At 54.5% G+C, this 10,629-nt stretch overlaps 1 protein-coding gene across 2 annotated transcripts; it reads right to left on the bottom strand.

Annotated features, from left to right (window-relative positions):
* Positions 1–6,557: 6,557 nt before the first annotated feature.
* SOX9 (SRY-box transcription factor 9) lies at positions 6,558–10,319 on the bottom strand. Of its 2 annotated transcripts, XM_049812843.1 has the most exons (4): positions 9,685–10,319; positions 8,378–8,606; positions 8,198–8,212; positions 6,558–7,792 (listed from the first exon to the last, which is right to left on the bottom strand). In XM_049812843.1, exons 1-4 carry the CDS (start codon positions 10,113–10,115, stop codon positions 6,995–6,997), a joined length of 1,473 nt encoding a protein of 490 aa, XP_049668800.1. In that variant the 5' UTR covers positions 10,116–10,319; the 3' UTR covers positions 6,558–6,994. The 2 variants fall into 2 exon arrangements, with proteins under 2 accessions (XP_049668800.1, XP_049668799.1); XM_049812842.1 differs by lacking the exon at positions 8,198–8,212 and having other exon boundaries at positions 6,558–7,775; positions 8,343–8,606.
* Between the last annotated feature and the right edge of the window lie 310 nt (positions 10,320–10,629).

The raw sequence follows: 10,629 nt of genomic DNA, 5'->3' as shown, positions 1-10,629 counted from the left end.
GACTCTTGCAGGGTGCAGATCCCAATGGGATTTGTAAGGAGGATGCTGGAGATGATGCCAGATCCAGGGGTTGGAGCTGAGCTGCTGCAGGGCAGGGGATGGGACCGGGTTGCCACCATGCAGGTTGCTCACACCGGTACCTCTGCAGCTCGGACTCCGCGTGGGTGTTTTCTGCATGTGGCCGTCTCAGGACGGCCACACGTTGTTCAGCCTGTGGGTTTCCTCGAGTTGGAGCTACGACCTTGTTAAAATTTTACTTATTTCCAGGCTGAATAGCTGCATCTGTCTGGCTTGGGTAGCCCTTGGACCCGGTTACACCCTCTCTGTCGGGCCGAAGAGCCGTGTTATTGCGTCTCCGCTCCCGGAGCGCTGCGGTTACAGCGCTCGTAAGCTGCACAGACCGAGCTCTCAGACTTTCTCCCTGTAAAATGTTTTAGTCACTGAAAACTGAGAGCAGCTCCCAGGCAGGTAATTAATTAGAAATGTGAATTTGGAGGCTTGTTTCCCTTGCCTTCATATAGTTGCTGTTATTTCTTATTTCAAACGATTTTTATTGAGCCTCTTATAAACATGACTTTGTTTTAATGAAGAAATAGCTCCCCTCCCCACGCCAGCTCTACAAACAACGTGTCTCAAAGCTCAAGCTGCTCGCCATTGATGGTCTCAGCCTCTACGCGCACGCATGTACGCACACAGAAGCATGCACGCACACACATACATGCAGAATTAAACTGGAATTTCACAGCCGCAGGGTTGGCTGAGCAGCTCTGATCCAGCTCCCCGCGCGTGGGCCAAGCTCCTGTTGACTTCAATAGAGTCTTGCCCGGTTTATGAGCCTTCGGAGCGCAGCCCTGAGCAGGGGCTGCTTGTATAATGGCTATTGCATGATTAGTATTTGTATTACAATAGCACTTCAGGACCCCAATTGCGGCTCAGCGCCCCATTAGAGTAGTCCTTGTACAAACACGTAGTAAAGAGGTGGGCTCGGACCCAAGGAGCTAACAATCGAGGTCTTTATGGCCCCCGAGGCACCTTAGGATCAATTATTTATATTACAGTAGCACTTACGGCATGTCTGTGCCCACGCCGATGTGAGCGGCTGTGGTGTCTGTGGCCCGTTCCCGGGAATTTTGGGGTCTGCCGGACGACACTGGGCTTTGCTGCTTGAGCCGTGAACGGCCAAGCAATAACGACCCATTCCCGCTCCGGAGGGGTTAATTCTGCAACGCAGGTGGCTTTGCCTTCCCTTCCAGGAGACAGACTGCCGGGGGAACAGAGGGGTCTGCAGGACCCTTTTCCTCCCCTCCCTCGCACCCTGTTAGCGCGGTCCCGGGTGCGACGGGTGCTGCGCAACCCTTTGCCCTGGCCGCGTCCAGCCGTCCGCCCTCGTAACGTTGGAGCTGGTGCTGCAAACCCAGGGCACGTGGGTGCAGCCCGAGGCTGGGGGTGGCAGAAGGGACAGCAGCGGCTCGGCGGCTTCCAGCGTTGCCCGGTGCATCCTTGGCAGCCGCTTCCCGAGCCGCAAGCTGCTCCGATCCTGCCCGTGCTGCCGTCTGCATGCGCATCCCCAGCCGCTGCCGTTCCGATCGTGCAAATAGCCTGGAAAGCAGGAGGCTTGTGCTACAGATGTTTAAGGCTTTTTTTTCAGTATCCTCTCCGATTCCTTGGACCCGTTTGTGTTTAAGGCTTTTTTTTCAGTATCCTTTCCTATTCCTTGGACCCGTTCGCATTTAAGGCTTTTTTTCAGTATCCTCTCTGACTCCTTGGACCCGTTCGTGCCTTATGTGTCTAAGCTCTCCTCTCTTCCCACCTTTTCCAGATGATGGGTTTATCTTTACGGCATCGCATCCAAGCATCTTAGTCAAATTTTGCTGGTGTCAGCAGAAGAAGGGGGGCTTGCGTTCGTCCCCCCTTCCTAAGACACCTCTCCTGGGGTGACGGCAATTCCCTGCCGGGGGCTGGGGAGTCCCAGCTGCTGAGCGTGGTCCGGGGGTGGGGGGACCCTAATGCTGAGATGCGGGGGGAAACCCAGCTTGCTCTTCTCACTTTGACACATAAATCTCCATCTCATTTAACCACCTGACTCCTGGAGCTGGGCCCTGAAAAAAGGAAAAGAGAAACCCTAGCAAATCTCGGGTGACGCTCTGCTGTGATATATCGCTGTTACGTGTCCCAAATGCTACAGCTGGGCAGGAGCCGCAGCCGATCCCAGGATCCCGGCACACAGCTGGCTGTGATCTTGCCTTCTCTCTTGGAGAAAGCCCCGGCTTTTAATACGATGTCAACATGAACAGCTGGCTGAGGAAATGCAAATTGAAGCTACATTTCTGAGCAGCTGACACCGCTGCAGGCGGCCGGCACGCAGAGCTGTGGGTGGCTGTAACTGGCCGGGCGTAGAGCCCGGCACAACGGGGCGTTACAGGGACCTGGGCAGAGAAGAAGGGGTGTGCCAGGGCTGCTTTGAAACTTTCTCCCCATTTTTTTTTTTTTTTTTTAAATTAAAAAAAAAAGGTTTATTTTTTTTCTGCCGAAAAAAAGCAAACTCATCACTAACCCAAAATACGGCACTGCAAAAGGGAAAGCAGCCAGGTGCACGGCTCAGCTTTGCTTTGCCTGTTATCCCGGCTCTGTGGCTTTCTGCAGGAGCTGGGGGGGGGGGGGTGGCTCCACCGGTGTCCCCCCCACCCTGCCCTGCCTGCAGCGCTGCCGGCGCTCCCCGACCCGCCGTGCAGCATTGCAGCAGCCGCGGTGCACATCTGTCCCTGCGCCCGCTCTTATCTGCTGCGGCTCAAACCTGCCCTGCAGCATTGTGAGAGTTCCCTTCGATTCATTAATTTTTTATTTTTTTTTTTTTTCTTTTCCTCCCCACCCCTCCTGCTCTGCTTTCTAGCACAAAATGCCCTGAAGCTTTGCAGCTTTTTCCAGCATTTTTCTCTCTCTCAGTGTCCCCCTCTGGTTCTCCCCCCATGCAGATCGCAGCCCCCCGGAGCGGGACAGAGCCCCGGCGGTGGGTGGGCAGGAAGCTCGGAGCTACCCTGGGACCAGTGTCCAGCTTGGCTTTCCCAAATGGAGGCCAAGAGCATTAAAGCCCACACCATAAGTAAACAGTGGAGAAATTATAGGTCCAGGGTTGGGTCATGAGCTTTGCTCTTTTGGTTTCTTGCGAGGAAGATATCCCTGGGATGCTTCCAGCTGGAAGGTGGAGAGGGAGGGAGGTGGGGGGGAGCTGAGCACGGCTGTTTTGGGACAGAAATGCCACCGCAGACCCCCGAGAGCAGCTGGGGCTTTGCTGCGGCTCAGCCTGCTTGGGATTGTCTCGGCTCTGTCCCGCTCCCACCCCCAGGTTCTCGCTGCGCCCAGTGCGAACTGGGGCCGGGGGGGGGTTTGCAAAGGGTCCCTCCAGGTCCAGACCCCCGGAGAGGCGGGCAGGCAAAGGCTGTCCCGTTTTTGGGACGTTTTCCAGCTTGTCGCTGGGTAACAGCCCAACCCACCCACACGAGCATCAGAAAGACATTAACTGGTTTATTGAATTGTTAGTCTGCAGCCGGCTGCCGCTCTCGGCAATGCCGTGCAGGTGACGGGCCTGCCAAAATCTCGCCGGGGCTCCCGGGCTCTTCCTCGCCATAACGCCGGTAGCTGCGTTTGTTCTTCTTTCCAAAGGAGCACCAAATCCAAAAGTTGCAGCGGGCAAAGTCCGAGCGGGGCAGGGGAAACCCGCCACGTGCTGCAGAAAAAATGCCTGGGACCAAAGCGTTCCCACCAGCCGCGGTGGCTGATTGCACAGGTAAATAGTGACACTGACCCTAACTAATGCACAAAGTAAATGAATCCCTTTCAGTTAATTGGCTTAAGTGTTACTTGTAGCAAGAGTAAATATTTTACAACTGCGCGGAGGCTTTGCATTGCAGTCCTGAGCTCTTTGTGCTCCGTACCGGGGCTCCAGCCAGCGGCGTCCCTGCCCCGGGGTGCCCGCGGTGAGCCCGGCTGCTCCGGGGAGCAGGTCTGGCTTCTGGGGTCAGGGGTGGGCTTTTCGGCCAGGGAAAGAGGCTGGAGAGAAGAAACTGTTGGCAAAGTAACGTTCGATCAGATCGGTCTGGTCGGGTTTATTAACCTCGAGGTGTCCCGCGACGTGCTCGGCGCGGGGCTGGGTCGAGTTATGACCTTTTTGCAGAAGTTTTCCTATGTGGATAACTGTGTCCTCGGAGGGAACGGAGGGGAGGGGACCCTCGTGCCGTCACCAGCGCCCTTTGCAATGATGCCAGCAGCGGGTGCGCGCTTCTCAGTGTTGGGAACCAGCGGGGCAGAGGACTGGCGAAACTCAGCACAGCTGTGCCCCAGGGCAGGGGTAGGGCAAGCGATGCTGCAGGTTGAGGTGGTAAAGCTGTGGGTTGGATTGCCCGGAGCGCCGTGAGCTGCTCCCGAGGAGCAGCGGGGTTACGGCCCCCGTGAATTTGGAGCGGTGATTTATTTGGGATGGGGTTGATGGGAAAAGCAATGCCTGGCCAAGTTGGGGTGCCTGCGCCGTGTCTCTGGGGGCTGCCGGAGAGGAGGGCTCAGGGACGGGCAGTGACAGTGGTCTTTGAGGATGATAACGTGTCCTGCTTGGCTGTTCAGGGGATTTCCAGCTTTTTTGGGGGAGAATTTCAGCAGTTTGGTAAGAATGACCTGAAAGCCCAAACTCCCAGTGGCAGCTCCTCTCCCCCCACCCCGGCTAGTGCTCAGCATCCTCCCAAACCAGAGCAGAACCCCCCCCCCCGACCCGCGGTTTAGGGACAGCTGGAGCTCAGTTGTCACCTTTGGAGTTCACACCCCGAATTGTTGCCCTGGCCAAGTCCGGTTTTCTCCAAATCCCGTCGCTTCCCCAGCATCCTGCCAGGGCTTCCCGTCACTTTGATGGCTGGGCTCAGGACCTGCCCTGATAAAAGAGGGGGGACACCCCACGCCCCATCGGTGAAGCCAAAACCATCCTGGGGCTTCGGTGTGGCCCTGGCGCTGCTTGAAGGCTGTTAATAAATCGGACACCAGTGGGGTGTTTAACTTTTAATACAATGTATATTTATTGCAAACAATAATATACAAAAAAAAAAAAAAAAAAAAAAGGTAAGTTTCACAAAGAGAAGGATCTTGCAAACAAACCAAACCAAACTTACCTAAAGACAAAATATGATTTAAATGACAGGTCTTTTAAGTTACAGAAATACTTTAAAAAGATCTGCTTTTATACAGAAATAGAAAGATGCCATATTATAAGAGTGCTTTAAGATTTTTTTCTTCTACTGAATCCCTAAAAAAAAAAAAAGTTAACAAATATATCATTTTTTTAAATAAAAAAAGTTTGCTGTCTTTTTTAAAAAGCAATCCTTAACTGTTCAGCCACAGCTTCACCAAAGTCAGTGTCCCCACCTCAAGCCAGTTTTGGGGGTGGAAGGCTAAAACGGTGCCGCCCCTGCGGCACGGCCGGGGCGTTGGGTCTCGTCCTCGCACGAGCTCGTGTGTCCCAGAGAGCTGAGGCAGAAAACAAGGCAAATGATTCAGTGATACGCTACATTTGCAATCTTTAGTTTGTACAAATTTTTTTTTTCCAGTTTATCCTTAAGACAAAAGAAAAAAGGAAGAGCACAAGTTTGTACAAACCCAGGACACAGATTCCAAAAAGAATAATAATAATAATAATAAAAAAGAATTAAAGAGATAAATAAAGGACTGGTTACAGTTTCGACCATAATTTAACAGGCACGGTTACCTTCCAAATAATGCTCCGACAAATGCAATCGCTTTTGAAAGGACTTAAAAATAGGAGGGAGATTTAAAAAAAAAAAAAAAAAAAAAAAAGAAAATTGTGATTTAAAACTGCTCTTCTCACAAAATAAATAATTTAAAGTATCTGTGATGTCCCGCAAGCAGAGAGGAGCCCCTGGATGGGTTTTGCATCAGGCCTGGGCTGGACTGGAGGGGGTGGAGGGGGTCGAGCTCTGCCCCCCCCAGCCCCAGGGATGGGCAGAGCTGGGGACAAGTGATTATCACAGGGCTGCTTTTAAGGCTTCTCAACAGCACTTTTTGCTGTTTTGGTTTGTTTTTTTTTTTTAAATCTTTTTGTTTTTCTTTCTTAAGGCTCAAGGTTATTAAAAAATAAAGTTAAAATCTCCTCCTGGCTGGTTTTGCTATTAGTTAGAAAAATAAAGCCTCTCCCATGCTCGTCCCCGCGCAATCTCAGCTCGCGTCTCCCGCGCTGCAGAGCTGACCATCGCTCAGCCTGATGCTGGCCACTTAACAGAGCTTTGTTCCAAGTTAAAAGCATGCCGTTTTGCTTTTTTATTTTTATTTTTAGAGAAAAAGACGCTTATCTATACAAAAATACCTCTGACTGCAAGAAAACCTAGGACTGCTCCACTAAGTGTCATTTTTTAGCTGTTGGAAAAATAAGAGCATTTAAAAAAAATCTCTAAAAAATATAAATCCCCTCAAATTGGTAACGAATCATACACAGTACATACTAAAAAATATTTAAAATAGAGAATATTCCTCACAGAGGACTCTGAGTTTTCTCTTTTTTCCCCCCCCCCTTTTTTTTTCTTTTTCTTTTTTTTTTTTAATTACTGCTAAAAAAAAAAAATCATTACAAAAGTCCAGAGAACAGACAGCTGAGCTGGTTGGTTAGAAATCTCATCTCCATGCCGCGCCCTGGAAGCTGAGTTAAAGTCCAGTCCTTGGAAAGTCTGTCCCGAGTTTTGCCGGTTCTCGGAGCGGTCTGGCCACTTCCTGGAGGATGCTGTAGTGCAGAAGGCTCGAGGCGCTCTCTCCTCCCTGCCAGCTTTAACTTTAGCGTCTTTTTTTTTTTTAATTATTATTTTAATTTCGAAGAAGGAGAAAGTCTGAGGAAGTTCTCCGTTCTTCTTGTTGCTTCTTTCGTGCTTTTTTGATTATTTTTTTTTTTTAGTTTCTTTTTTCTTTTTTTTTTTTTTTCTTGGGAAAAAAAAAAAAAAAAAGGCTTTTTTTAGGGTCTGGTGAGCTGTGTGTAGACGGGCTGTTCCCAGTGCTGCGGGCTGTGGGTCTGGGGGATGGAGGGGACCCCCGAAGTGTCTGCGATGGGGGTGTACATGGGGCGCTGCGTGGGGTTCATGTAGGTGAAGGTGGAGTAGAGGCTGCTGCTCTGGCCGGCGGCGTGGCTGTAGTAGGAGCTGGAGTTCTGGTGGTCGGTGTAGTCGTACTGGGAGCGGGTGATGGTGGGGTAGGAGGAGCCGTAGTGCTGGAGGTTGAAGGAGCTGTAGTTGAGCTGCTGCGGCGAGTGCTGCTGCTGCTCGCTGTAGTGGCTGGGGCTGAGCTGCTCCGTCTTGATGTGCGTCCTCTGCTGCGCCTGACCCTGCTCCCCGCTCAGCGCCGGCAACCCGTGCTGCGCCGGCGGCTGCGGCGGTTGCGGCGGCGGCGGTTGCGGCTGCGGCTGTTGCTTGGACATCCAGACGTGGCCGGCGCCGGTTTGCGAACCCGCCGTGCTGCTGATGCCGTAACTGCCGGTGTAGGTGACCTGACCGGTTTGCCCGTGGGTAACCGGGACCCCCGGGTGACCGTTAGGGGGAAGGTACTGATCGAACTCGTTGACGTCAAAGGTCTCGATGTTGGAGATGACGTCGCTGCTGAGCTCGCCGATGTCCACGTCTCGGAAATCGATGTGGGGCGGCTGTCGGCCGCCTTCTTGCAGAGGGCGACCCTCCCGCTTCAGGTCCTGCTTGCCCGGCTGCGCGTCCGTCTTGGGGGTGGTGGGGGGCGTGGGGGGGGCCCTGCGATTGCCCTGTGGGAGGAAGGAGAAAAGAAAAAAAAAAAAAAAAAAAAGAGGCCACGGGCGTCAAGGGGGGGGGCGTGTCACCCCCGCGGCTCCCCGATAACGCCGTTAATAGTTAACCCGCGGCCGGGCGGATAACAGCGCGTCGCTTCTGCCAGCGGTTGCGGCGGGGAACGCAAACATCCCCAGGTGCGAGGAACGCAGACGCGAGCCCCATCAGCGCCGATCTGTTGCGCCGGGTAAAGTTACCAAGCCTTTTAGACGTGAGCCGCGAGAGCGGAGCCATCTTTTGGTTTATTTTTTTATTTATTTCCGCCCCCCCCCCCCAAAAAAAGTATGAGTTTATATTTCTGCTGGGCAGAGGGGTTGCTACGGGCAAAGCTCGTGGGCAGCTCTGCCCCTGTTGTCCCCTTCTCACTGCATTTCTGGGTCTCCCTCCTTCCCCCCCCCACTTACCCAATCCCAATTTCAGCCTGCTTTGGAACGCAACTTTTTGTAGGTAGCCGTAACTTACCACCCTCCCCCCCGCCCCCCCAAAAAAACCACACCCTGCCAAAAAACTTGCCGGTACCCACCCGAGTGCTCCCCGGGGGAGTGCACCTCGCTGATGCTGGAGGACGACTGCGGGGAGTCTGCCTGCAGCGCCTTGAAGATGGCGTTGGGGGAGATGTGGGTTTGCTCGGAGCCTTCCTCCTGCTCCGACTGCCCGTTCTTCACCGACTTTCGCCGCCGCGGCTGGTACTTGTAGTCGGGATGGTCTTTCTTGTGCTGCACCCGCAGCCGCTCGGCCTCTTCCACGAAGGGACGTTTCTCGCTCTCGTTCAGAAGCCTGCAGGGGGGGGACGGACACGGCTGCAGCTCACGGGGTGGGGGGGGGCATGAGCGACTGCCCCCAGCCTCAATCTCTCCCAGGGATCCCCCCCGAATGGCAATGCGAAGCCCCCCACGACACCGAACGCCCTGGCTGGGGCACACGCTGGCTGTCACCCCCCCCCATTCTTGCTCCCCCCCCCCCCCCCCCCCCCCCCCCCCGGATTGTTTCGGTGGCTGAACATGAGGTGCGAGAGTCCCGGCAGGGTCTGGCCCTCCCCGTCCCGTCCTGGGGTGCTTTAGGTGACGGCCCCGTCGCTGCCTGCCAGGGCCAGGTTTGCTCACTCCTTTCCCCTCCCTGCCTCAAGAGCAGCCGCAAATTTAGGATTTCCACTCCCCCCCCCCCCCCACCCCGCGCCCTCCACCCCTTCTGCAGTCACAGAGTAAGAGGCGGCCAGGTGACTCACTTTCCTTCTGTTTTTCTCCCCTCCCTGCCTTATTTTGGAAGTCGGAGGGCACCCAGCCATGCACCACTCATCGCACCCACCCACCCACCCAGGGCTTGGCACAGCATCGCGGGCGCTCGCCCTGCGCCCGGCTTCTGCCCCCCCCCCCAAACCAACCCCCCCCCCCCATTCCTTGCCCCGCATCGCTTCTCCTCCCGGGGCCAAGCTGATGCAATCCAGAAAACCATCATTTCCTCTGGCCAAGAGTACAAACAAACAAACGCCAAGGCAGGCCCCGCTCGCCCGGCCGGGGGGGCTCTGTTAGCCCCCCCCACGGCCCCCTCCTGCCCACTGGGGTCAGCTTCCACCCGGGCCGTGGCTCAAGGGAAAGAAACCACTTGCAAGCCCAGAAGGCAGCCAGAGGGAACTACTTTTCCCACTTTTCCCCTACTATTCTTGCCTTCTCCCGCGCCAAAACAAGTTTGCCGGCACACGCAAAAGTTTTCGTTAAGTTTTCCGGGCTCGAAACCATCCTCTCCCTCCTCTGACCGCTGGTAGAGGTTAGAGCGAATTTTGCAGGCTCCAGCCTCCCTCCCCAGCATCCCCAGTTTTCCCCCTTTTCGCTGACCCCGACTCGGCCTCCCCGCTCACCTCCAGAGCTTGCCCAGGGTTTTGCTGAGCTCGGCGTTGTGCAGATGCGGGTACTGGTCGGCCAGTTTCCTTCGGGCCGCCTGTGCCCACACCATGAAGGCGTTCATGGGTCTCTTCACGTGGGGCTTGTTTTTGCTGGATCCGTTCACCCGGACCGGCATGGGGACCAGGGTCCAGTCGTAACCCTTGAGCACTTGGCTCACCGCCTCTCGGATGCACACCGGGAACTTGTCCTCGTCGCTCTCCTTCTTCAGGTCCGGGTCACCCTTGGGGAAGGTGTTTTCTTGGGGTCTGGTGTTCTCCGTGTCCGAACCGGATCCAGAGGGACAGGGAGACCCGGCGGAATCATCCGACATGGTGGGGCTGGGGGCGTCGGAGATACATTTGTCCTGTTCTTCTGTCATTTTCATGAAGGGGTCTAGGAGATTCATGCGAGAAAGTGGCAGAGGGGGGAACCGGGGGGTGAAAAAAAATAAAAAGTAAAAAAAAAAATAAAAAAAAATCAGGTGGCTAAGGGGCAGGGAAGGGTTAAAAAAAGTAAAACTAGGAGAGGCGAAGTCTCCACCAGCTTGAAGCCGGGCTGGGGAAGAAAGAGGGGGAGAGCTGGAAAAAGTTTGCAAAAGTTTTATTATTGTTATTTCTCCCTACCCCTCTTAAGTCAAAAAAACCCCGAAAACACCCCCAAAAGAAAAAAATATCAACCACCCAAAGCCCCAAGGCAGGAGGGGAAGAAACTTTTGCAAGTTGCAGGAGAGAAAAGGACGGCAGGAGGGTCGGGGGAGGAGAAAAAAAAAAAAACCACCCCAAAACCCCCAAAAAACCCCGGAGCGGCGGTGGCGGGAGGCCGGGGTCGGTCGGGCAGAGCGGGACCGTGGGGGCGAGTGGGTGGGTGGGTGTGGGTGGGTGGGTGGCCGTCGGTTGGGCAGCGCGAAGCCGGGCGCGCCC

The sequence above is a fragment of the Accipiter gentilis genome, chromosome 10 (assembly GCF_929443795.1).
Source record: "Accipiter gentilis chromosome 10, bAccGen1.1, whole genome shotgun sequence".
Taxonomy (NCBI): domain Eukaryota; kingdom Metazoa; phylum Chordata; class Aves; order Accipitriformes; family Accipitridae; genus Astur; species Astur gentilis.
Note: the sequence above shows the minus strand (reverse complement) of the source record. Positions and strands in the feature narration are given on the sequence as shown.

What these genes read in the sequence shown, in the direction of transcription:
- SOX9 (XM_049812842.1), bottom strand. Translation starts at nt 10,115, where the DNA reads ATGAATCTCCTAGACCCCTTCATGAAAATGACAGAAGAACAGGACAAA. An exon ending in ACCCTGGGCAAGCTCTGGAG is followed by an intron (nt 8,607 to 9,684) that starts GTGAGCGGGGAG and finishes CCCCCCCTGCAG; the next exon opens with GCTTCTGAACGAGAGCGAGA. An exon ending in GAGCACTCGGGTGGGTACCG is followed by an intron (nt 7,776 to 8,342) that starts GCAAGTTTTTTG and finishes GGGCAATCGCAG; the next exon opens with GGCCCCCCCCACGCCCCCCA.